The sequence below is a fragment of the Atheta coriaria genome, unplaced genomic scaffold, assembly GCF_025399875.1.
Source record: "Atheta coriaria isolate IRGN ID8LTWV9N9 unplaced genomic scaffold, Caltech_Dcor_3.1 hic_scaffold_6_pilon, whole genome shotgun sequence".
Lineage (NCBI taxonomy): Eukaryota > Metazoa > Arthropoda > Insecta > Coleoptera > Staphylinidae > Dalotia > Dalotia coriaria.
In genome coordinates, this window is record NW_027045448.1 from 8042316 (window position 1) to 8070020 (window position 27705).

The 27705-nt window shown below is 34.9% G+C and overlaps 2 protein-coding genes and 1 long non-coding RNA gene across 3 annotated transcripts; 1 reads left to right on the forward strand and 2 right to left on the reverse strand.

Annotated features, from left to right (window-relative positions):
• Positions 1 to 208: 208 nt before the first annotated feature.
• Positions 209 to 24338, forward strand: fw (CUB and Sushi multiple domains furrowed). The gene is made up of 14 exons (XM_065306552.1): positions 209 to 731; positions 13550 to 14032; positions 15464 to 15586; positions 16900 to 17190; positions 17989 to 18138; positions 21377 to 21553; positions 21616 to 22149; positions 22211 to 22384; positions 22441 to 22620; positions 22728 to 22973; positions 23035 to 23214; positions 23272 to 23445; positions 23511 to 23796; positions 23853 to 24338. The coding sequence occupies exons 1-14, from the start codon at positions 617 to 619 to the stop codon at positions 24124 to 24126; spliced, it is 3387 nt and encodes a 1128-aa protein (XP_065162624.1). The 5' UTR covers positions 209 to 616; the 3' UTR covers positions 24127 to 24338.
• Positions 20828 to 21761, reverse strand: LOC135795030 (uncharacterized). The gene is made up of 2 exons (XR_010549011.1): positions 21637 to 21761; positions 20828 to 21469 (listed from the first exon to the last, which is right to left on the reverse strand). It is a non-coding gene; the product is annotated as an uncharacterized lncRNA (long non-coding RNA).
• Cdc27 (cell division cycle protein 27) lies at positions 24319 to 27686 on the reverse strand. The gene is made up of 5 exons (XM_065306560.1): positions 27453 to 27686; positions 27291 to 27366; positions 27077 to 27224; positions 26489 to 27005; positions 24319 to 26435 (listed from the first exon to the last, which is right to left on the reverse strand). Exons 1-5 carry the CDS (start codon positions 27474 to 27476, stop codon positions 24771 to 24773), a joined length of 2430 nt encoding a protein of 809 aa, XP_065162632.1. The 5' UTR covers positions 27477 to 27686; the 3' UTR covers positions 24319 to 24770.
• Positions 27687 to 27705: the final 19 nt, after the last annotated feature.

The following is a 27705-nucleotide window of genomic DNA, read 5'->3' on the forward strand; positions in this document are numbered from 1 at the left end:
ACAAAGCATTCAGAACAGTTCGAAATATATTCTTCTTCAGGTAAGCGTACAGGTGACGTCATGTGTTAGAGTGGACCGCCTGGGACCGTCACCTGTTTACCTTTCCACCTTTCGTGCGTGAATTGCGCGCGCGCTCCCGAAGAGCCAAAAGCCCACAAGGCCCACCGGCCCGCAGCAAGCTGTTTTATTGAGAGGTGGCAGCGCGCGAGCACAAGCACACACACGGCGATTTCTTGGCCGGCGACTTCTTCGGCTCGCACAGCTCACCGGAGAACTTTCATTTTATTGCGAGCCGTCGTGCGCGAACGACAATTCGCGCGCACCTCCACAAGTTATTGTTCTTCGACGCGCTTCGCGATCGCAACGTATCCTATCTACGCTTTTGTTTCACATTATCGAGAGACTTTAACGCAAAGTGAGAAAACAAGTTCTTGAAAGTTTCAAATGCAAATTGCATTACTGGTTTCTGCGCGTCGTGGGCGTTATTTGTAACATTTAGCGACTTGCATTTGGCGGTGATGGCATAATTGATATCTACGCGTGTGATACCTTTTTCTTTGAGTGTCCAGTGGTGTAAAACTAAATGTGCGTATAAAATAAATGTGCGTTCTTCACGATGCTGACTAGGAAATGCGTGAATCGTTGGATTTACTTCAAATACGCGCGCACGCTCGTGCTGCTGCAGCTGGTCGCGCTTATTGGATTCGCGGCGGATTCCGTTGCGTCACAAGGTAATTTTTCGTTTCGTTAAAAAGGGCAAAAGTTCGTGGCATACCTTTCCAAAAATAGCAGTCTACCATAAACATAATAAATGACAAACAATACAACAAATATTACACGCATTGGAACACATTCCAAAACGCTGGAATAATTCACATGTAAAATATGTATTGCAAATCAATTCATGCAAGTTGAAGCTAGTTTTACAAGTTTACATTAAGAGACTCGAGGAAGGCCCGAGAAAACCTTGAAGTTGGCAAATAACCTCGCTCGATTGCTAGCTAGACCAACCACGAGCGCAACATGTTACATTTCATTAGTTATATTGGTTATATTTTGCATAAAAAACGATCAAGTGACATTAACGCCCGAGGCTGTTTAATTATGACTTGTTATGAATCAGTTGTAGGCAAATTGGCATAGTTAATTTATTCCCATGCTTCTTATAATGTTAAAACTTATTTATGTACTGCAAAACATCGTTAGAGAAGCAAAAAACGCATTAAGAGACGGAACTACGAAATAATTAATTAATTTATATCATTTTCTCGTTTTAATTCATGAATTATAGCGTGAGATCATTTTTTTTTAATGATTTCAACTTAAAAAATGCACAAAATTGTTAATTAACGATCGTTATTCGATCAAAAAGTTAATGTTCATCTTAATTTTAATAAAAAATAATTGAATTCACATTAATGATTGCAATCAAATGATTTTTATGACTTTTACTTTAAATTTTACGAGTAAAAACCACAAGAATAAAAGTAAAATGTTAAAAACTCAATTCAAACCAGACATATCGTAATAAATTAACATTTACAGTTCAACCCACATTAAGATTATTATTGAGTGCATGCATATAATTGCACTGGATCGATAACGCCAATAACTTCTCATTAACACTTCCTGTTAACCTTAAATCAATAAATCCGCAACGGCAATTATATTACCACACATCCACATAAAATGCACACTAAAAAAGCAAGTGAAAGACTCATTTCAACGCCAATGCAATAAAACAAAAGTCAATGAAGCTTAAATAATACCCACAACACTAATAAAACCACATAAATGTAAATTGCATAGGATAAGACTCAAAAAGTGCGAAAACGATGCAAAAAGATGCCAAGATAAACTGTTTCCACACGTATCTATATGTTTATTTACATCTACCGTATGCTAATCTCAATAGTTAATGCAGTAGTAAAGTTATGTAGTTATCTATGTTATGTATTCGAAGTAGTATCCAAGTCCAGTTGAATTTCAAATTGCAACTTGTTGGATGTTGGATGTTGCAAAATTGGAACGACAAAACTCGACTTGCATACCTACTTACATTCATCGCTGCGAGCCGAAGGCTACAGGTATCTTTTTCAATATATTAATCTAGCATCGTGTCATAAATTAACGCCGCGAGTATTTAGCAATAAACATGCGTGCAGAAGTGCAAGACACATGTATATGGATGATATGGTAATGACTGACACGGTTCAATAACTTTGTGTTTATTTCTAAGCACATACCAAACAAAAATTGCGGAGGTATTGGTTTGTAATTATTCAGTAATTGTAGGAAGTGACATTTTCAAGTTTCCTTATAAATTAGTTACATGAAAATGTGTAGTTACTTTGATTTATTCATTCGATATCCTGATAATTTTAAATTTTGTATGACTATAATTTGAGAGTAATAAATATTACGCACGACAAAAGTTAAAGTGAAACTTATTGTCCTTTATATAACATTAAAACATTGCAATAATTTGAAAGTCACGTTTATCATAGGCATGCTTTTAGAATAGTTATATGGGTGGATAGGTATTATTAGCGACAAAAATACAGTTTCACTTTGTTGCAAATATATCGATAGATATCCTAATGGTTTCTGCAACGTTTCCGTTTCCTGTCATATTACAAGCGAAATTACACACTTGATAATGTTTATATTTATACGCATTTAGCATATTATTAATTTTAAAGCTCGTTCGTAACTTGTACCGCAACTCAAACATTGATTTTTTCAAATTTTTCATTTTACTTTATTTAGTTATAAATTAAAATTGAATTTTCTTTTATAACTCAAACAATATACACTTAGAAACAGTTTCGAAATGATATCATGTGTATTCTATGCGATAACTTGCATAAAGACAATTGAAGTGTCAATATAAGTAGCAACAATCTATACACGATTGCAGTATTCCACGGTTTGTGCAATTTCTATTCACTTTTCATTCAATTTTCTCTCATGCACCTCCCATACGCGCATAATTATCTGTATCATAAAAAAACACACAGGTATATTTGAATATTTCTCATTCTAGATATTGTTTGCTTCCAATTTTGTGCATTATTGCATTTTTAACAGTTCACCTGTTTTGTTCTTTGCATAATTCAGTTCAACATTCGTATCTTGTGCGGCTGTTGATATTTATCCTATTACTTGTGTAGCTTCGAGCTTGAGGACCATAGTTGGTAATGTTGTACATGTTGGGAGCGCTATGAATGTTTTGAACGTTAAGAATGGCAAGTTGCGATATATCGTGCAATCGTGCAACTTGCCACGCGTATTCAAATTACCTACGAGAACAAAATTGAAAAATTGCTGAATATGTAACGCATTGTGATCATAAAAACATGATATTATGTACGATGGGACAAAGATTTTAGTTTTTAAAAGAATTAATAATATTTTCTTTAAAAAAGGTTATATAGGTTATGTTAGGTTTAATATTTAGATTAGTTTATAAGATAGGCAGCCAATTTGCTGACGACATCTGGTATGAAATATAGCTAAAGTTATAGCACAGAAATTTAAATTTCCAAATCAGTAACAGGATGATACAAGTAAAAAATGAACCAATAACGCACCAATTAATTATTCAATCCGTGAAGCCTATTGAATGTAAGAATCATGACTTATTACAAATTCGCAACGTTTCTGTAACAACTTGCTACAACATTGCTCGTAACGGTAGATTAATTTTGAATAAATTTGCGAAATGTCAATGACGAAAATGTTAAATCGAATGAGCAAACTTCGAAAATAAACCAACACCCACGAACGATTTTATTTTACTTGCAGAATGTAAGTTTCTCTTGTTGTTTTCTCGTATTTCTGAAGAAACATACACAAACTTTTAGTTTTAGAGAAAATTTAAGCAAGTATTGTTCATGTGAATTCTAGAACACTTATTCCAAATTCTAAATTGTATACGTTTGAATGAACATGCAGATTGAACTCTAAAATTTAAAAGAAACAAGTTTCACATTTCAAGTGATCTCATTTTATATTTTGAATGCTAAATCAGAATCAAGGCCATGGTTTCGAACTCAACTCACAACTATAAATAGAAACAAACAAAATCTCACCGATAAACGAGTTTGTATTCACGTATTATTTTGTCGAGCAACTTTTGCCTTCAATAAATTATCCATTCGCATATATTCTCACGAAATTTTAATGATTAGTAAAATTCGGAATGGTTTTATCTAAACTTTACTTTACTTTCTTCTTCTAATCTCTATTTTAGCCTAATTACTGCAAAGTTATTGTTAGCAATAAAATACCACACATTTCCTTTTCAGTTGATTGATATTTTAGGAATTGAATTAAAATATTTGTGAAGCTTTCACTGTCAGAATTTTTAATCGACATGAAAGTGAAATGTTGCGGTTGATTTTCTACAAGATTAACACTACGGATATTATTCGAATATAATTGTTTTAGCATGAAAGTGCAAATAATTGTTTACAAAGTTGATTTTCTCGGGTATCGCTGCTTGTTTTATTGAAAGTTCACTGTATTTAACGGAATGCAATGACATTAAGTAAACTTGCAAAGTGCATTAACATTTATTTAACATTTGCAAAACTAATTGAGTAATAGTAAAACTACGAATTACTATTTTACGAGGTAGAAGAAAATGGCTAGTAAATAAAGGAAATTATCCATCAATCCAAGTTAGAAATAATTTAGTTTACTTCAGGTTTCAATAGAATCAGATTAAAACTAAAAAAAGTTTTAGAGACAATACCAATCGTTTTTATTCATTCCGTGTTTTGTCCAGTTCGTCCGGTTGAGCGATCTATGCACAAACATGATGTGCGCTAAGCGCTGCTCTTATTGAAGTAAAAACTTATATAGAATCGTGGCGATTTTAAAATTAATGAAATGACACCAAAAAGAGACAAACGTATTCGTTAAACCCTATGGTTTAGCCTGCGAGAGAATAAGAGAACACAAATATACAGTGTTTCCAATTATCTTCGTCTCTTCTTTGTGCAATCTCGTAAACTAAAAGAGATAGAAAGGATCGAATCGCAGAGTTTTAATTTACGGACAATTCTCTATAAGATAGGATAGTTAAAACGGAAATCTGAGAGAAAATTTTAATACTTAAGAAAAAATTGCCAAGGGGGGAGCTTGATAATTTTTATCAACGATTTTTTGATAATTAATATCTTTTAAACTAAAACAGATAGCAGCCAACGAATTGCTGATTATAAAAGATTGGAAAATTCTCTATCAGATAAAAGTATAAAATAATTATATTTCCAACAGAGAAAGGTCAAAAACGCAACTAAAAGTGCTAAAAAGTGACATTTTTCAATTTTTGCCCATTTTATTCAATCGCGAATATCTCGTAAACTAAAAGAGATAATTAGGATCCGATCGCAGCGTCTTATTCTACAGACTATTCTCTATAGGATGGGCTAGTTAAAACAGAAATCTGAGTGATGAAATTTTAATAGTTAAGAAAAAAATTGCCAAGGGGGGGTGCTTGATAACTTTTATCAACGATTTTTGATAATTAATATCTTTTAAATTAAAAGAGATAGCAACTAACGAATCGCTGATTATGAAAGATTGGAAAATTCTCTATCAGATTAAAATAGAAAATAATAAAATTTCCAATAGTAAAAGGTCAAAAAATGAGACTAAAAGTGCTAAAAAGTGATATTTTTCAATTTTTGCCCATTTTGTTCAATGGCGAATATCTGGTAAACTAAAAGAGATAATTAGGATCCGATCGCAGCGTCTTATTCTACAGACTATTCTCTATAAGATAGGCTAGTTAAAACGGAAATCTGAGAGATAAAATTTTAATTCATAAGAAAAAATTGCTTGGTAATTTTTTTCGACGTTAAAGATGTCATCCATAATTATCTGTTTTGACAGGTTTTCTATTAATTTCTTTATCAAAATATGTAAATTTCAAGAAAACACATATTAATTATCTGAAATTATCTCTAAATCTAAGTAGGAAGTAACTTTATTTAAATCAATATCCGTTGCAACTAGGTAAAAGACCTAAAAACACCTAAAAAAGAAATTAGAAATTGATGTTGTGCACAATTCACAACTTCCTTTCTTTTTCTCCTTCTCAATGCCTACTCTTAAAGATTAAACAATTTATAAAGCGTTAAATGTCTCCCATGAGCAATACAAAGAAATAATAAAATACGAAATCATAAAAAAATAATGCACAAGAATTGAGACTTTACTTTGTTAAATTATAACACACACACACACACACACACATAGAGAAAATTATTCTTATCTTATTCTACGAGTACTACGTTTCGCATTTATTTGTTTGTTAGAGTGTTATAGTGTGTAAGTTTGATTAGACTTTCACTCAAGTTCACTCTTTGGCTTACCAAACCGCGAACAACCAGCATAAAGAAAAGCAAGCGCATTGAGCGCGTAAACAGAAAATGGTAGCAGAAGAGCATTCAACAGATTCCCCACTGCGCTGTGACACAAAAAGTGTTGAATAGTTTAAAGCACTTAAAAGCGTTAAAGCGTTAATAGTCCTATTATAATGTTTAATTTATTGTTCTAATTATTCAACAGATCTTCATTTGTTTCATTTATATTAAATAGATATCATTAAGATGTTCTAGCACGAATCTTATTTTTATTCTTCTTGCAGTTTCTTTTGATCCATTCACTCAATTATTTTACTAACAATACTAACCAACTTTTAACAAACGTATATAAAATTGAACATAATTTAAACTTTAAATGATACCAAACAAAGACAATATGATTAAATTAAAATTTCATTTCGTACATATTTATTAGTTTCTTGACAGTTTTTACTGTTATGGGATATTTGTATACATAAAGTGTAGAAAACTTGACGTGGAATACAAGATAATGATAATTACAGTCTTGTATACTGCAGACGTCGAAATGACATTGTAGGTAATGCTAAGTAATTTGATGGCGTCAAGTTAAATGATATTGAATTAATGGACAGTTATTTTCTTGATGGATGACGCTAACGTGTTTAATAGACGTGGGAAGCTTATACTTTATTTAATTTTAATAATATTATTAATAATAATCCATCTATATAAAAAATAAATAGAATTATCTCAAAAAAATTAAACGAAATTTTTGTTAAAATAAAAAATATTTTTCTTTTGAAAAACATATTTATTGTCTCATTGAATGATTGCATCATACATTTGTATGACATTTTCCAACAAGCAGCAAAATTCTCATAATTAAGTGGGTGTATGCAGCAATAAACTAAATCACTGTCAGAAGTTGCTCAAATGTGTACTCGTTGCTTGATTGTTCTTCAGTTCTACGTCCTTGGGACTCATTTCAAAAGATGCTTACAGATGATATGTAGTACCTTCTGTGCAATAGAGTTTTATGATTTATTAGAGCCAAAAAATGATTTGTTGAACTGGAATAAATCATATCTACAAGAAATATTAATTTAATTGACCTAGTTCTATTCATGTCGTGATTTCATACTTGGCTACTGTATTTTTTGAGTATTCAATATTTATTAAAGTTTAAATTCCATTTAATGATGTGTTAATTTAATTTTGCAATAAAATAAATTCCACAAATTTTTATAAATTTAGAAATAAAGGAAATTGCAATGGATTTATAGACAGTTTTATAATTATTATTCATATGAAATTAGTTTAATTGCAGTTATTTTAATAAATAATAAATTCCTGAATATAAATTAGTTGCTGACTTGTAAAGTTGTAATAAATTCAAATAAGTTTTCAATAAATCCTCCTCCAGCTCTTCTTATAATCTCTCTCCAGCAAATGCGAAGTTCTTATGGAAATAGTTACTGTTACGGAATTGCAGTTGTCGGTCGTAAACTTGTGCAAACTTATGTAAACTTGACTCTACAGAATGCGCAAGAAGTCGTTTATATTAAATCCAGCGTGATATCCGGAATAGTAACTTACAAGATTCTATGCGGTGTTATTTATAGGATGCTGCGATGAATATATATATACGAAACAAGCGCGAATTTGCTCGCAATTTGTATTCACGCAATTCCGTTAGGCGTTTATGTCGTTTGTGGCCGGCGTGTGTGTCGTTAACGACGTTTGCTGTTTTGAAATGCCCGGAAAACCGTGCACGCAACAAAAACAACGTGACAGGCGACATGCAGAGCGGATTGCGGATTGAATTTCATTTCGATTTTGTTGTTTTACGGAGTGTATCGCGGTGTCGTTATACCGGTTGAGTTAATGAGCGCAAAGAAAGAGTCATAAACGCATTTCCGCTTTCATTGCATGAATGAGTCTTTACAATCTTTGTTTTATTAATGAGGCATTAACAAGCAATATTGAAATTAGCTTAGTTATCTGTTGAAAATAAATGTTTAATTTAGTGTCTTATGTTAAATTTTTATTCATTCGAGTAACTTTAGGTTTGTTTATCTCAGAAACTAAATAATTTATTGCAAAATTCTTTGTATTATCTATTAGTGCATTTATTTCTTTATCATCATGCAAGATATGAAGGTATTTGGTTCAATATTTTACAAGTTATTGAAAGAAAATCATAATAAAATAGTAAAATATTAGAAATTTGATTTTTACAACAATTTTAACACAAAATATCTCACGCACTAAATAAAAAATCAGAATACTTATTGTTTGACCTTTTAGTTAGCTAATTCCTCTATTATTATACCAAATTTGAACAAAATTTGATTGCAACTTTCTCTGTTACAACTCTAAATCGTAACAAAACGCACCCAAATCATAAATTCTCTAAATTAAGACCAATTTTCACTTAAATTCCTCTTTATTATTACCTAAATTGATGAAAACTCCATGGAACTTTCTTTGTTGCACCCCGAAAAAGTGAATGAATTACCATTCACTTATTATAATTATCCACCATAAACGGAATTAATTCAATGCAACGAATTATTATAATTAGACTCCGTGGAAGTTGAATGTCGTTGACTAGTAGGCGCGCAGAAAGTTGTCGCGCACGAACGTAATTCATGTCTGAGTGATTTTAATGATTGCATTATTTCTTCACTCAATCCAGCCGACGATAAATACGATAATACCGTTGTTGAGACAGGTGCTGGTGCACGCGCAGCGTATAAATTTCTAGTATAGCGCCTACGAATGGCGAATTCATATATCAAATACCAGTGGAACGCGAGTGGAACGAGTGGACGGACATACCAGCAACACCTACCAGATTTCCATAGTCACAGAGAGCAAAACTAATCACTAATAAAGCCGCAAATTGTTTGCCATGCACTTACAAATTGAATTGAAGCTTAATAATATAATTGAAGAGCACAAAGTTGAGGTTAAGTTGATGTGGGCGGAGCATAATACACATATTTTGCGTAACTTTTAGAAAATTACAACTTTTATAATTGAAAAATATTATTAATGTTATCTATGACTTATTTTTAAATTTTTTCGGTAAAAAACATCATTTTACGTACTTTTTTGCAACAATAAATTAAATTTACCAAAAATTGTTTTTCTTGCTTCATAATATTCTATTTCTACAAATTCATAGATTGAGATGAGTATAATAAGTCATGTTCTTGTGCAACATCACCAACTCAAATTTTTTTTCTTTCAAATAAAACGATTTAAAAATAAAAATATAAAAGTTGTGTAAAACTCATCAAGAAAAAAGAAATCCACGCACCTCGCTACGTCTCGTGTAAAGTATTGTAGTATAATTGTACACAATAATTGAATAACGTGTAATTAATGCGTTCTAAATGAATGAGCTTTTGATACTCGTTTCTATTCGTACAAGTTGTATTCCGCTGCAGCGTAGTCATTATCTCCATCATCTCCATCGCCTTATTTTTCTCTCGTTGGTGGTAAACTACGGAGATGAAAACGCATTTGTCGTGGGTATTTATTGTTCTCATAAAACACGATGTGAAATATCATAATGAAATGCGAGCTGCGTCGAAAGTGTTTTTATGTTCGAACGGCCATGATTTTATGTGTTATGCTTGGTTATGTTTATGTTGAGGTTGGCGTTTGGTTAACCACAGAGAACTTTAATATACAAACAGCTGGAGTTAAATTCTAGAGAGAGTTTTTGGTTTATGATTACCTATATCTATGAGAAGATGGTTTGTTATTAAAATGCGATTTGTAGAAGTGTAAAGGTTTCATGTTTTGCATTTATCTACAGTTTAATTGAATAATTTTACTATTACTTTCTTAATTGATGTAACTTGAAGGTTTTAATAACATTTTCTTGATTTAAAAGCAAAAATTTTTAGTTTAACCTCAAATTTCCATGTTTATACTATCAAATGTACACTTTGGAGGTTATTTCCAAGTGGGCGGAGCTTATGGTAAATTTTCTGCATATATTTCCTCTTAATTAACTTAAATAAGAAAATAAACGAAAATAAAGCCGTGTCTCCGCGTCCGTATAAACTACTGACACAGAAATCGTCGACGCGACTTGGACGCGAAGAAAAATCCCGCGACCGGAGTTCACGGTCGCGTTTCAGCATCGTCTCGTCGTTAGTTAAGCCGGTGAGGATTATTCACGTCAGGAATACGTTCGCACATGCGCACATATTGCCGGCGATGCTAACAATCTAACGGGATAAGCAAGCAATGAAGCGACAGTTATCGAGACGCCAAGTCAAATTAGTGGCATATCGATGAAAATTACACAATCACGTCATGTACACATTTAAAATGCAAAGACAAGAATATTAATTAGGACGTAGAGCAACTGTTGGTTACTTTGATTTAATACAAATATGGAACGTTGTTGAATTAAGTCTTGTATTATGTAATTCTATCTTGATAAAATAATATTTTTGTGAGTAATGATTTTCTCACAAAGATAAATGTTATTTTAGAAAAATGATGAAGAAATGTTTGTTTAGTTGGTTTGATCTGAATGTAGACAGCAAAAAATTAGAACTTACGACTTTATGTTTTACGCGGTTTAAAGTAGAGTTAATCTAAGTGAAAGACATGACAACGGGAAATCGTAATGTTGTAAAAACGCATTGCTCGTGGCGTAATAGCAAAAGAAGCAAAAGTAAAAACTAAATATTGCTGATTTCGATTTGCAATGGCTGCTATACATTCTAAAAGATTAAAAAGTATCACATTTACTAAAATACTCGTAAAATATAAGTTAAACTGAAGAAGAAAAATGATTACGTTAGTTTTTAGCATTTAAACATGATTGAACCTTATTCATTTACACAATTTTGATAGATTTTATGTAAATAGTGCAATTTTGAAGTTGTAACCACTTGGGCGAAGCTTAAAACATGATTTTGCTCATTTTTCAAAATTTTACTTCAAAATTTAACTAAAAACCACTTTAATAACTAATTCTGCTATTAAATATGTTTTAGCTAATATTAAAATATCTTCATCTGATATTTAGAAATAATACTTAAGCAATACTTGAATCATTTTGGTGTCAAACACGCGTATTCAAAAATGTAAATTCAAATTAATTTGAAAACACGCGTCGATAAAAACGAATGTTTTTATTACGGTGTGCAGACAATAAAAAATAACCACAACACGGTTGTACTTTCACTTTTATAATTATGCATGTGCAATTTGAGCAACCTCTATATTTGCGTTCCGGCGCTTCTGCCGCGGACGCTGCTTCGGTGTATGAAAATGGAAGCGAACAAGTTTGTATCTACAGTTTGTATCGCCGCGAATGCGAAATATAAGGCAAACGCATCGCGGAATTTTAATGAGGCGCAATTAGTTAATCGTCCTTATTAGTTGCTGCAGTGGGTAATAGCCCCCTGCGCCGGCACCTGCACCAGCATGGGCGTGATTGATGTGGCAATGAATTCGAATAATTATTACCGGCAGCTTTTGAATGCTTAGATCAATGTTAATTTTGCTTCCTGACGTTTACAGAAAATGCACAGAAAAGTAAATAAATAACTTTTCCGTTTTATTTCTCGTTTATTATGCAGAAAACTTTAATAATTTAGAAAATAATTGAAAAAAAAAAAGTTAAATTTTTGTTTTCTCATTTATTTTTGATCAAAAAATATACTTTTCTTGTTGATACATAAAAAAAAAGCATTAGTTCAATATAATTTGTATTGAATTGACCTTATTATGCATCACGTGTGTTATCAAGATATTTGTAATTTATTCTACGCAAGAAATCAAGCAGAAGCACCGCTATACGTGTGGTTTCACATCTTGGATCTCACTAACAACTTTATAACATTTTCCACAAAGTCTTCTTCAGTGCGTCGTCTTCTTCTTGCATTGCTGACATTAAGATGCATTATCCGCACAATTTGTTACTCTAAACCTGGTGCCTCTTGTGTGTGAACATGTTTACAATGTTGTTTATTTGATGCAGTTAAAATGATACAAACAACGGTGGTTTACAAAAATGATGGGCACACAAACAGCTGTATTAAAAGATTTGTGCCGTTGATAGATAAATAATACTTCTATAAAAAGAAAAAGGCATTGTAGGTGGATGTAAATATAAAGCGCATTTTTTGTTATTTGCATTGTCATCACGTGTTTGGCAGCGTGAAAAAAAACTACAAGAATCAAAGTTGTTTCAACTGCACTTTTCTAAGAATTCCTGTGATATTATTTCTTACATGTGACTTGTTTGTGACAGTTAGATTTATATAATCTACAGCTGAACTAAGTGATTTATAAATGGACTTGTTTAAAGAATAACAAATTACAACCTACACCAGGATATCAGTCATGTAACTTTCAAACATTTAAAATCTACGGAATAAAACCGCCGTTAATTTAGTTAGAAATGTAATTAGCATTTTTATCCACAAATAACGTAATTATTTCATCCGCCAAATTAACGCATGGCATATGTTTGCTTTAAATTGTATCCATCGACAGCTGAATATCCAAATAGTCACTTTTTCACAAGTCCAGTTCAAATTCCTTCATTTTAGAAACCAGTGTTATTTAGTGCTATATAGTTTCCAATGACACGTACCTACTGTTCTAAGACAAAACGTCGATTCGAAAGTTTTTCGCGTTGATTGGTTATTGCACGTCAGAGACATTGTCACGCTCGAAGCGTCAGTGTTAAATTTACTTATTATGGATATTCTAGTAATATTTAGTTGAGTTTAGCTTAAACGTGGTACTGGTATAAAACCGTTAATAAAGCAAAAGGCGTAGCTAACACGATTGCGAGTTGACGCACGTGAGGACGAAAACGACAAAAACCGTTGTGCAAACTGTGACATGGCGTCAAAACGGACAAAAATAACGAAATCAGAACACTACGTTTAGAATATGTAGTGATATCAATTGGTATTACAAGAGTGATTTGTCGATACACTATTGTTGAACTTGTAAAACGTTTAAACGCTTCAATGTAGCAACGTTGGCGTGAAATGAATTAATTTATGACAGTTACTTCATGTTTTACGTTTGTATTGTAATCATTTGTAAACTAAAAGTAAATATTTAGTAAGATATCAATAGTTGAGTTAAATATAAATTTAGGTATTGAATTCTAACCTCAATTTTGATCTATTTTTCAGAAATCCACTGTGGTCATCCTGCAGTACCCGCCAACGCCAAAGTCTCCCTAAGTTCCGAACAACTCAAAGCCGGAACAATCGCTACGTACCAATGCGATGACGGTTATGAAACCTTCGGGAACACAGAGTTATCCTGCTCAACGAAAGGAAAATGGGTCGGAGAGCTGCCATTTTGTGGCACTAACATAGCCTACCGTAAACCAGCGAATCAATCAACAAGTGTTCGCGGTGGCAACGCTTTAAACGCGAATGACGGCGAAAAAAGCACTGAACACGATGGAAAACGATGCACAGAAACACAAAAGGAAGTCAGCCCTTGGTGGCATGTGGATTTACTACGTCCATATCCTATTAAAGTTGTTCGGGTGACAACTAGAGGATGCTGCGGACATCAACCACTTCAAGATCTTGAAATTCGGGTTGGAAATAGCAGTAGTGATTTACAACGAAATCCGTTATGTGCTTGGTTTCCGGGGACAATAGGTAAATTTATTTTAGTGATTAAGAGTGACATAAAGTGAAATTGATAAGAAATGTTAAGTTAAAAGTATTTACAACTAGGTCAGCATGCTTTCTTTGTGTGGGTAGACTTCCACTTAGGTTAGGTTAGCTTGCAATCCTATTGACACCAATGAATGTAGTAATTAACGGCATTTTTGTTCTTGGCAATTGTTCACCTCAACAGATCCAAAGAATGCACTAAGTTAATTTACATTTTTTGCAACACATTGTTGCCACAATAAATGTCCCGAAGTGATGAATGTGTAGGAACACGCACGATGCACAATAAAATGCAGTTCACTCGAGTGCGATGCGACGACATGATGTTTTAATAACACACGGATGTGGGTAAGTGTGCTATGTTTGCACAACACGCCGCAGAATGTTCGCAATGAGTGTGCTCAATGAGTGCAATACCAATGGCGACAAAGAAACGGTGCAACTGAAGCAGAAGTTGCATGCTGTTTTGGTTTTCATTCTTCATCTAAGGCGGTGTTTCACTGTCAGCCGCAAGCTGGCATGTCGGACAATTGCCATTAAGTGAAGTGATAGATTGTTAACAGTTTTTACCGCCTCTGGAAGTGATGCGATCGTTTTGAGTAGCTCTGAATACAACTACGACATCTGTCGCACTACTTTCATACTAATTCATAAAATAGAAATCTGCTTGGTTGACAATAATATGTATATGATAGCTGTAATTATAGTAGCGGCATCTGTTGATGAATAATGTAGAATAAAGTAGCTGAAAACTTTTTAAATTAGTGTGAAATGAAAACCGTTGAGTTAACTGTAAAATTTGCATCGCCTGGTCGCGCGTGCCCGTTTCAAATCGCCAATCAATAATCATCGATTAACGCTTTTTACACAGGCGTAAAGCGTGACCGCTAACTTTGACAATTAGAAATTTCTCATATTCGGAAATCGCAAGAAAACTTCGTGTTGATTGAGAATCTGACACGGATTTACTTATTTTACATTATAATCCGTTAAAAAACCATGCTAGTAGTACACAGATCAAATTCTAGTGTCATCTATTTCTTCTTAATGCCTATCAACTTCATCTCAAGAGTGATGGACGTTATGCGGTCACGTTGCGGGCGTTTCTGCTCGAATAAACAATTCCGAACAATTCATTGAACTGCAAATCGTGGATTTGTATCGCAATTTTATTCTGCTCGAGGTCTCACTTACTTCCTGAATGTTTTTTCGTTTTATTTTTATTTCGTCTTGCCAAGGCGTGTATAATCAAAACCACTATGTAATTATATTCAATGAGATATAGGTAAATAAAAAGCGAAACAATAAATCGTGCGATCGTACGATCACGTAATCGATTGTAGCGTGAAATATTATGTGGATTATGCTAGAAGCGCTGAATATTCATTTGTGTTGTGTGTTTTTGCTTTGCAGACGAAGGCGTGACGAAGACCTTCACCTGTGCACGTTCCTTGGTCGGGCAGTATGTGTTCCTGCAACTTGTCGGCGTCGAAGGATCTTTATCCTTGTGTGAAGTGGAAGTTTTTACGACCGATGGTGAGTTATAGTAGTATATGCAACCAAATTAACACAAATGTCAAAATTTTAACCTAATTTATATCCCGTTGGAGTTTGCTAAGCAAATGTTTGTTAAATTTGTTGCAATTTGTTGCAACTTGTTACAATTATAAAGTTGCCACCTTAAAATCAGATGTAAGTATGATTTATCACAGAAATTAATCTCGTCGGCCTTGTTTTATGTTTCGCGTTTCTTGGCTTGTGCTGCGCTCATTTATTACACATTACAAAGCTTAGCAAACAAATGTCTTGTTTGTTTAATTGTATTGCTCATGCACTCGTTTAATATTTCAACTCCTCAAACTCGCTCATTGTGTCATGTTTCGCGCACGCGTTCGCACAGAACCGGAATTACTTCAGTGATGTTTTTGTTCAACAAGAAGAGCGGAGAAATATTCTCGTCAAAAACAAAACATGATGAAAATACAAATAATGAGAACAGGAAGAAATGCAAGCGCAGAATATTCTTTTGCTTAAAGAGCTTGAATGAAGAGCGGAAATATGAAGCAAAATTTAAAAGTTGTCTTCCTTGGCGGGCAGAAAGAAGAACTCAATATGTTCGCGATTAAAAATATAATGTAACTCGTTTATTTATGCTCGGGTATGAATGTAAAGTGAGTCATTGTGAGTAAACTTCGCTTTCGGCTTACGAGACCGTGTCCAATTTGAAAACTCGATGGCGTTTTATTCGCTCTTGCATGAATCCACTTTTAAAATGTGTCTTCCGCAGCGTTTAAACAATAAAAATTAAATTTCAGTAAAAAATCATCAATTTTAGTAAATTTTCTAATTTTACATTTATTTAAACCATAATTTATAAGTAAAATAGGTTAAATTGTTAAAACGATATTTTATTACATAATAAATGAATATTATTGAACTTTTGACTCTGTTCAATAAAATATTCAAATATAATTGGATGCAAACTGTTTGAATAAAGCCGATTTTGCAACTTATCTTACAACAACCCGAAGAAACAACTAAAAGTACAAAAACGTGACGTGCATTAAATGTCTAAAGTGCGATATTAACATTTATACCTTTCGTTTCGGTATTCCTACCAAAGTATTACGCAAACTTGCAAACGAAATTAATTAACGCGATAAATTCGTTACCGAACGTTGCTCAAACTTTCGGTTTGTTTTACTCTTACTTAATGTGAGTTACCTTTGTTTTAATTCCAAACTGAAATTTCGCCTAACCTTGACGTTTTTTGTTACTTGTGTGCAATTTTTGCAAATTTATTCATGTGTGTCTAATTAATTACCACTGTTTGTTGTTTTTTCTTTCAGAGTTTTCAATTGATCGTTGTGCACCTCGATCAGCACCAGAGGACGCACAATTGGCTGCATTTTCACGAACGTGTTATGAATTCGGCGTGGGTCGTGGCGGGTCTTTTGCTGAAGCACGAGCGTATTGCAAGAGTCACAATGGCGATTTAGTGCATGGCATGAATCCCGGCCAGACTTCCTTTCTATATGCAGAATTAGAGCGCCGGAAGCCCAAGTTAAAAACACAACTCGTGTGGATCGGAGCGCAGAAAGAACCGGGATTAACATCACGGACTTGGAAATGGGTTAATGGTAAGTTTAAAAGTTCAAAAATCTTTGAATCAACAAAATTTCTTTTCTAATTCAACCATTGCATGTTGCCCAAACATCGTAAAGTTTAAATTCGTAAAAAATACGATTCTAAGCTAGATTTAACAAGCGTCGAAACGCCGATTAAAGTTTTGTTTCTTCCTTCGTGTTTTGTACAAGGAAGAAACCAAGCCTAGCACTCTCGGCATCACTGCAGGAGTGAAACTTAATGTTAGACAACATACAATTATCTTAATAGCTGCACCTAAATTTGTTTTCAACTTTTCGGCAAATTTCAATGATATTTATTTCCCTGCAATTTTTTTGAACCGTTGCATGAGTTTATGCTTTGTGCGGATTGCAAATGGCATAATTGTCAAATTATCATACCGAATCCGACGCAGCGTGTGTGAATTTTTCGTAAATTGTTCGGAAATTGTTCAGACGCTCAAGGCGTTCATGCACAACATCAGCATCAGTACCCGCAGACCTTCACCTAGAATTACAACCACTATTTTACCTAACCGACACTAGTATTAAGAAAAAATCATGAGTTTACATGAATTTAAGATTAAGATGCGAGACAATGGTCGCTGTGGGTCTATGCGTTTTGTTCAATTCTCATATAAATTTTAATGCGCATTTCGTGCGCTTGAAGTTGCGTTTTATTGATGTTTTCAAGAGTTGGAAAATAGGCATTTGAATAAATCACGTTTACGTTGTATTTCTGTGTATTTGCTTGTTTTCTGATTGTTTGGAATGAAATAATATGTTGTATGCTAAAGAATGGTTATTTTACAGGCGATATGGTTCTTCGTCCTGCATGGGGCAAGGATCAACCTAATAATTACAATGGTGAACAAAATTGTGCCGTTTTGGATGGTGGACGTGGATGGTTATGGAACGATGTTGGATGTAATTTGGATTATTTACATTGGATCTGCCAACATAGTAAGTGAAATTTTATTTTTGGCCAGCGATATCTTTATACAAACTTTTATCCCTCATTTTTTTACCCTTGAAGTTATAATTTTGCAATAAAAAGTAGCCTATTTGCTTTTCCAACGTCATAACTATCTTTATACCAAAATTTATCAAAATTCGTTTAGTCGTTTTTGCGTAAAAGTGGCACAAACAAACAAACTTGCAGTCGCATTTAAAATATTACGTTTAAACTCGAAATATAAATCAATTTTAATTAATTTTAGCAAAATAAAAGTTTATAACTTGATTTTTCTCTGGAAAAGGTTTTCTAATTAAATGCGAACACTATTCATCGTAAAATATTAATTTTAAATTAATTTTTGCGTAATAATAAAGTCCTATAAGGAATTTTTATTTTACATAACCAAACCTCATTTTCTCGTTAACCATGCCACTCCATCACAAATTAACAAGAAAAATCTGCTTTTTATCGACATTCACGTCGACGTACACGTAAGTAGCATATTGTTCACCGCGAGAATTGTAATTAATTGATGAATTGTTTCGCATCCGCACTTGCAACCTCACACAATGTGTGTACACACCGCGTACGTGCATTTCTGCCGCAAACATTGCATAACTCGCACTCGTTAATTCGTAAACTAGTATTCGTATCAAATTAAAATGTAACGCTTTAATGGAAACAATTACACCGCCATTGGCGGCCGGCGGCCATCTTTAACGATTGTAAACGTTCGTAAACGATGCATACGCACATACACGTATTGCACTTGTCGCAACAACAACGGTGGCAACATATTGTACACATATTCGCACGTGTATGTACCTGCAAACAAACAATCGACGCAATGGAAGATGTTATGCGGTGATTATTTAATAATTGCTTCGTTTTTATTATTGCTCAAGCGATAAATAATGCGAGTGACTAAAATAAGTATGCGTGCACTAAACACACACAAATGTAATGATATAATTACGCTTAATTGTTACTATTATGACCACGATTATGACAATTATAAATTACAATTCGTTGGTTTGCGTTAACGACGATTCGAAACAAGTTTCTTCGTTTTTGTTAAAGGACACACACTTGAAATATGACCAAGAATTATTTACTAATCACAAATCTACGCTACGTAAGTTATACGTAAGTAAAATTATGCGAAATGTGAAAAGATAATAGAGAATAATGGAGTTATGTGATGGTCACTATTTTATTTACTATTTCCTGTAAAGTATAAAATCGTAGAAAATGTTGTGATGATTTAGCAAAACGTAGAGTAAATCGCGTGACCGTTACACATGGACGAGTATAAGAAACCGCGACGAAGAAATGACAATGTTTAATGAAGTCGTAAAGTGATTACGTCCCTTATTATCGTTTTAGTAATGCTTGTTTGCGCGTTTGCCTTTCGTATTCACTCCAACGGTTAAATATTGTACTCGTATATATAAAGTTTGCTATTGTGTGAGGCGGTCACCATTCGATTAATCGTGTGGCGATGCAACTGCGCTGTAGAAATCTGGTTTAAGTTAAGTTAGAAAGTTAAATCGCGTGTTTCATAGACAGTTTCGAATTTTCAAGCGTTCACTTCACTATTCCGACCGAAGACCATATCGGAAATTGTAATAAATTGTAATGTGTCATGGATTCTTCCACCTATAAAACATTAAATTCAAATTTACATAAAATTTGATATTGCAAGCAAATTTAACCAAAAATAAACGCATTTGATATATAGGCAATCGTATATTGGGTTGCCTACCCTAAAATAATGAAAAATAATGAAATAATACCTATTATTTAATAAAAATAAACAATTGTAGGCGTTTCTTGAGATTATATAATCCCAAAACGGGTTTGTAACAAAACACCGCTTTTGTTTCGCTTTTAAATACGTGTTGTATTTAATATGCGCTTGAACACTACCGTGAAACTTTGCGGTGAAGGTAAATGCTCACGTCAAGACAAGACATGATTAAAATCAGTTTAATATTCACCGGCGCACATTTACATTTCAATTTCGTTTCCAGCCGGCATTAGAAACATTCGTTAATATTCAGCGTTCATAAACATAGGCAAACGCACAAATGGTGTGTAATGCAAGGTGTTTTAGTCATTTTTTGAACATGTTGTGTTCATGTTCATGCAACTCTCGGTTCGATTCTTTAAAGTTCATCAAGTTTAACTTCTTACTTTCACTCCTACGTTATTTCGATGCATGTACAGACCGAAAAGATGACGAGGTTTTTGTGTCAACAATATATAAATACTTGAAACACTTGTTGAATTATTATTAATTTAAATTGAACTTATAGATCATTTTGTAATTAGTTTTAGTGTCAAAATTTCGATCATTAAATATTGCGTTGTTGTTTCTTGCAAAATAGTACTAGAGAGATAATTAGATTTGAATTAAAGTTTGCATATTGAGACATTGAATCCGGACAAAATTGAGCTCATTATATTCGCATTGTTTTTGTCTTTGTATATTTTTGCAAGTATTATAAATTGATAATCGCATTATTCGCATTGAAACTAATAATTTCGTCTTGTAGAAAATTACTGCTGCCCACTTAAATATTAATCTTTTAGCAATCTTAATTTTTAATCTCTCGTGGCATTTAAATTCGTCTACGTGGAGGTATAATTACTTTAACTAACTGTTTAACTGTATAAGGAAAATGCATAATGTAAGTCATAAGTGTTTCTATTATTTTAAATAATGGAATTGCTTTCTTCCTATTTTAAGTGTTTCATGCGTAGAATATAATATAGTTTAGTTTAATTACAAACAAATAATATTAATTGAATTAGAAATAAATCAAAATACAAGAAATAACTAAAATGACAAACAACACCTGATTAATATAGGTTTGTTGTTATTCTCGCCCGTGAGAATTATCTATCGATACTAACAATAAACAATAAACAATAATTTGCGTAAAATCTTATAAATACCAAAGAAGATATTTCTATTGAATAATATTTACTTGATTTATACCTAGTGGCACTGGTTTCATCACGATTTCATTGTACTTCTTTTTACAATTGTTTTATAATCTCATTAACAATTACACTAGTAATTGCGCGAAACAGATGAATAAGTTTATTATAATTCTTCTCAAAACCTTGAAAAATGCGTGCCGTATGAGAATAATTTTAATATCATTGCTTCAAGTCAATATTTAAGTACTTCGTGATCAGTTTAAGTATTTTTCATTTTAATCCCACCATTTACAGATCCTTCATCGTGCGGAAGCCCCGACAAACAACTGAATACCACGATCACCGGCAAGAATTTCAATGTCGGTGGCTCAATTCAGTACCAATGCCCTGAAGGACAAAAGTTGATAGGATCCAGTAATCGTACATGCACAACAGAAGGTTTTTGGTCTGGAGCTGCACCTACCTGCAAATGTAAGTATTAACAATAAATATTATTATGTTAAATGTTTATTAATATTGATTTAATTCTATAGACGTTGATTGTGGTGGTCTACCTGACTTGGAGCATGGCACAGTTACATTGAAGAACCGCAGAACAACATTCGGGGCTGTAGCAACATACACATGTCACGAAAACTACACACTGATAGGACGCGAACAACGCACCTGCGGTGAAGCGGGTTTCTGGAGTGACAAAACACCGGAATGTCTGTTTGATTGGTGTCCGGACGCGCCTGAGATCCAGGGAGGAATCGTAAAACTCTCGGGACATCGCGCCGGTGACACTGCAACTTATACCTGCCAATCGGGTTATATTCTCTTTGGACAAGCAGTGTTATCATGCGGATTAGGTGGGGAATGGTCCGGTAAACAACCGTCGTGCAAATTCGTCGATTGCGGATCACCGCCAAACATTGATAATGGAAACTATAATCTTGCGAATGGAAGTACTACAGTTGATAGTATCGTCGAGTATTCTTGCAAAGATGATTACTGGCTTGAAGGAGAAAAGAGACAGCGGTGTACACGAGAAGGCAAATGGTCATCTGATGCGCCATCTTGTGAATGTAATAATGTTACTATGATTTATTTAATTATAGATTCCAAAGTAATTAATACTTGTTACAGTGATTGTATGCGAGGAACCTGATGTACCTTCAGGATCCTATGTTGTGGGTTACGACTTTTTCGTACATTCAAGCATCGAATACCATTGTGAAGTCGGCCACGTGCTGCGAGGACATGCGATTCGGACTTGTATGAATGATGGGGAATGGTCGGGTACTACACCCACATGTGAATGTAAGGACATTCAAGAGGTTCATATCGTACAAATGTTATACATTTTTTCTGTTTAGATATTGACTGTGGTAAAGTGCCAACTTTACCAAACGGAAACACGGAATACACCAACAAAACAGCATACCTAGGCAGCGAGATTACATACAGTTGTGTACGGAATTACAGACTCATTGGTGTGCCAAAGAGAACGTGTCAAGAAAACAAGCAGTGGAGTGATAGCACGCCTAAATGTGAAGGTAAATACATAAAACACATGTTTTGCTATATTTGGTAAGCGTACAAAGTGTGTTAAACCAGTAGATCATAACTTTTTGAAGATTGAGTGTTTTGTGACTTTTTGTAGAAATTCGCTGTCCGGAGCCCATATTGGCAGAACACAGTATTCTTTCAGTCACTGGTAATGACCGTATGTATGGCCGCACGCTGATTCGCACTTCGCAATCAGATTCGAGTAATTCAGGTGCCACATCTTACAAAATCGGAGCATTGGTCAAATATCGCTGTGAGAGAGGTTACAAAGTTATTGGTGAACCTCTGAGCACATGTGAAGATACTGGTAAATGGAGTGGAGAGGTACCAGAATGTATTTGTAAGTTATTACAGCAAAATATCTTTAAATAATCTATTTCTAAACTAAAACAACTTTCAAGATGTGGATTGTGGAACACCAGGAAAACTAAACTACGGAAAAGTCACCTTAGCATCAAATGCAACTTATTACGGAGCATTGGCATTGTATGCATGTGATGCCAATTATGAATTAGACGGAGTGTCAAGACGCCTCTGTTTAGAAAATGGCACCTGGAGTTCTGACCTACCTGTGTGCAGAGGTATGCCTAACTATAAAACTTTACTTTACTTGGATGTAAATTGTTGTATTTTTATAGAAATACAATGCAAAGATCCAGACTCATTTGAAGGAGTGTCGTTCAAAGTAAGCACGCATAGTGTTGGCGGTATTGCGCAATACGCATGCCCCAGAGGTCACCATATGCATGGTAACGAAACACGCACTTGCTTAGAGCGCGGGACATGGAGCGGCAAAGCACCCACGTGCACAGGTAAGTCTAAATACCATTCAAAGTGCATTTCTGCATAATAACAAATTACTTTCAATCACTTTCAGCGGTTGATTGCAAACATCCCGGATCAATTCAAAATGGCCGCGTGATTGTCATGAATGGTACCACGTATAATAGCGCAGTTGAATATCACTGCGTACCAAAATTCGAACGTATTGGACCATATCTACGTAAATGCATGGAAAACGGCGACTGGTCGGGTGATGATCCACGTTGTGAAGTTGCTACAGGAGAACCGCAAGATTCTTCTAACTTGGGGACGAGTATTGGTATCGGTGCCGGCGTCGTTTTGTTCCTACTGATATTATTAGGATTAATCTATTTAAAATTGTAAGTATTCAGTTCATATTAATACAAAATATAATCTAATTCGTACAAATTTGTAGGCGTAAAGCAACACCAGTGAAAAACACCGAAAATGTCGAAGCTGCCGAGAGAAAAGAAGACCGTAACGCAGCCGTAATGAGTTATGCCACACTCAGTGACCGTAATGGCTACCCAATGCACCTCGCAGGAACGAATATCTACGAAAACATTCACGATGAGAACATGTACGATGCTCCCTATGAAGAAACCAGCAGAGATAGTGGTACGTACGAACCGGAACCAATCGGTAGGAATGGTAACGTCGTCACAATCAATGGCGTCGCCGTACGATAATATGTGTATCATAAAGCAACGAAAACCAAAAGAGTCAAGAATAACATTAATGTGATGAATCGATGCGTATTGTAATTGTTTTTTTTTTTTTGTGTGTAAATATTTAGTGTCTAGCCGACGAATCCATTCTAATTGTTACAACCTATATAAATTATCGTGTACTGTATTATAGTGTAAATTTAAAAATAAATGTTTTATTTTTCAAAACATAATTTTATTGAGTTATTACCATCAGCTTAAAAAAACTAAATTTTTGATCAAAATAATGATTGAAAATCAGCACTGAAAATGATGAACCGTTTAGTCTATGATAAGATTAAATGAGTAAAATAATTTTATTCGACAAACACGCTCGATTTGTACATAATAAGTGTCTATTTATCACTCTCGCCGATTTCTCGTTTGTTACGAATAAATTACTTACAGCATTGAAAATGGCGGCACCAGCAACCGATCGGGCTCTCTCTCTTCGATGTAAAAAAAATAAAACCTTTGTATAGAAATAATTATTTAAAGTTAAAAGTAACACAGCATCAAAATGAAACAAAAGTCTTTTTTTATCGTAGCGAGTCCTAAATATGTGAATGCTGTCGACTTGTCGAGACTTCCAGTAATTGTTTTGTATGTTTGTTTGTATAATAATATTAAAGACTATCATCGCTGTCGTCAAGCGATCTATCAAACACTTGATAAATAGCTACATTATCAGTGGGCTGATCGTCGATGGTCGGCGTACCGGGCTGGTCCATCTCGGTGACGCGTCCGATGGAAGGATCAAATGCTTCCTTGATCTGACTACTCGCACCTTTTGGATCAAGATCTGTGGCCCAGCTGAAGTGCATCAATGCTAAATCAATATTGCCTAATTTCTTGTGTACCTTGCCGATGAGGTAGTAGACGAGCGACTCCTTCGGCACAATCTCTTTCAGTTCTTCCAATTCCTTCAGCGCTTCCGCATGCCGGCCGACATTGAAGTATATCGACCCGCGGTGGAATTTACACAGTGCGTTTTTGGGATCGTTGGCGATCGCCGTGTTGAGTGTGCTGAGAGCTTTGTCGGTTTTCTTCAGAGCCTGCTGCACCACACCAATATGACATAGGATTACTGAACTGTGCGGATTTATCGACAGCGCTCTATTATAATTAATTTCCGCCGAATGGAAGCGTTCCTGTTTCGAGTAGATGGTCCCAATGCCGAACCAGGCGTTGTAGTGTCGTGGATCGAGCCGTATCGCGTTACGATAGCAATTCATCGCCTTGTCCAGCTCTTCGGTCATGATATATTCGTGACCTAGTATCGTGTACGAATAGGGATGGCTGGCATCAACCTGCACAGCGCGGTGAAGGAACTTGATCGCCGTGTCGTGCTCCTTGTGCAGCGAGAAACAATTACCGCTCACGATCCACGTGATCGGCGAGTGCTTGTTGACTTGGATGAGGTCCTGCGCTAAGGCGGAGAGTGTCACCTCTTTTTGCAGGTGCCACAATGCAGTGGAATATATATCCATGTACTTTAATCGATAGGGTTCTCTATTGTGCACCTCGCCGAAGTATTTCACGCAGTTTTCGTAATCGTTTAGTTCAAAGTACGCAAGACCCAGCTTGCAGTACACCCACGACGTTTCAAACTGATGGCTTGGCAGTTGATTGAGCTCTTCAATGGCCTTTTTACTAAGATATTGAGATAGATACAGGCATGCTTGGCCGAGATCGCGTAGCAAACACATTAATCCCTCGGTGCTTTGTTTCTGCAGCTGTAACAGAGACAATAACTGCGAGTTATTGGCGCAATTGTTTGTGATGATTGCACTCGTGTTTGATTTGGTTGTGTCAGTCGACGTGACGGTCTCAGGAATATCTTTCTTGAGGCTCTTCAGGTTACGCGTGTTGAGCTCCATGTAATTGAACTCGTTGAGGCTGCATTTGGCAAGGCGCTGCTTCGTTTTGCGACTCGGCGATTTCGGCGTGACGAACTTGGTGCAATTCGGCGACTTGTTGTTCTCTTTCACGGAATAGTTATTACTACTGAAGAGACGCGAACTGCGGCGAACGTTTTGACCGGTTGTGACTGCCGGTGTGCTAGGTCTAACTGCGTTCGTATTGTTCACGTTGCTCGTTTGACTGAACACTGGTTTATTGTTCAATAGCACCGATTCTTTGCGATTCCCCCACTGGCTCATCTGCATGCGGCTCTTGATGAGGAAGGATTTAGGCTCGTTATTCTCCGGATTAGTAGGTGGTGTGTTTGGAGTCATGTGATCGTCGGAGCGCTCTAATATACAACCGAATGATGGCGTTGATGGACTAGACTGGAAATATTACATCATTATTTACTGATTTCAATAAAATTTAATCGACTTACATTATATGTCTCAATTGATCGTAATCTCAAAGTTTTTTTCCGCGTAGGGGGCAATAGACTCACCCCAGACATGCAGAGCGGATTCGCGAGCGGACTGTCTTCCGGTGTGCCCACTTTTGCATTGAGATTCCCCGCCGTAATATTCAATATCTGCTGCGGCGTTGTGATGTACGCGCTATCGCCGTTTGGGAGATTGTTGGCAATCACCAAGTTTTCTATATTACACTGATTTGAACCCTGGCATTGGGAGAGATTCTCCATATCCTGCAGTTGGAAGTACACATTTGGATTTGGTGCCTCACCCAGCTTACAAAGGCTCTCAAAGGAAGACCACAGAAATGGATTTAGTTTGAGCGCCCGACTGTACATCTCGATGGCGCTCTGCTTACGCCCAGTTTTGTCCGCAATTTTCGCCAATAACAAAACAGCAAATGCAGCCTGCTCATCAAAATCTAGTATAAGGTCATCAATGCTTTTTGAATAGTTATCCATTATTGCATTTTCTGCTTCTGCATATCTATAATATGGAATTCATAATAATCATGTTTATTGATTGAATTACCAAACCAAAAGAAACATTACACTTACTTTTGCATTTGATAAGCACAATTTCCTAATAAAAACCTGCATTGTGTAGAAGCACCAACTCTATCCTTTAGTATATGATAGGCATGATCAATTTGACCATTCCGATAGTATGCTGTAGCCAACAGAAATAAACTGTCATCTGTTTTCACTAAAATGCCACCATACACTTAGTACACATCACCATTATTATAATTTCATTTATGTTAATAAATACCTTCAGCATACAATCTCTCTGATAAAAATATAGCATCTTCAAAATCATATTGATTTAAACAATGCCAAATAGCAGCCTAAAATTGAAGAAAAAATAGTTTATGAACTATGAACGCCAACAAGAATGTAAGAGGAAGCTAGTGCAGTGTGATTATCAACAAACCTGAACTGGTTCCTGTACAATCATTTTATTTAGGCTAAGTGCTTCCCACTAACGCTGCTCGTGAATGTACATTCCAAATAAAAAGGAATATATGCAAAAAGGCGATGGTATAATGATGAGTGGTGTTTATTCGGAGTTAATTTCCAGTGTATCGATTTCTCGTCGCAGTTAAACGTAAAGTTTCATTGTGAACTTTTGACAATTGACTGTGAAACGAGAAACAACCATTTTGTTTTTGACTAGGAAATTTCAC

Coding starts and splice junctions, on each gene's coding strand:
- Cdc27 (XM_065306560.1), bottom strand. CDS start 27,476: ATGATTGTACAGGAACCAGTTCAG. Junction 27,367..27,452: donor TTGTACAGGAACCAGTTCAG/GTTTGTTGATAA, acceptor CTTCAATTTTAG/GCTGCTATTTGGCATTGTTT. Junction 26,436..26,488: donor GATCAATTGAGACATATAAT/GTAAGTCGATTA, acceptor TAATATTTCCAG/TCTAGTCCATCAACGCCATC.
- fw (XM_065306552.1), top strand. CDS start 617: ATGCTGACTAGGAAATGCGTGAATCGTTGGATTTACTTCAAATACGCG. Junction 14,033..15,463: donor TTGGTTTCCGGGGACAATAG/GTAAATTTATTT, acceptor TTTGCTTTGCAG/ACGAAGGCGTGACGAAGACC. Junction 21,554..21,615: donor AGCTGCACCTACCTGCAAAT/GTAAGTATTAAC, acceptor TTAATTCTATAG/ACGTTGATTGTGGTGGTCTA.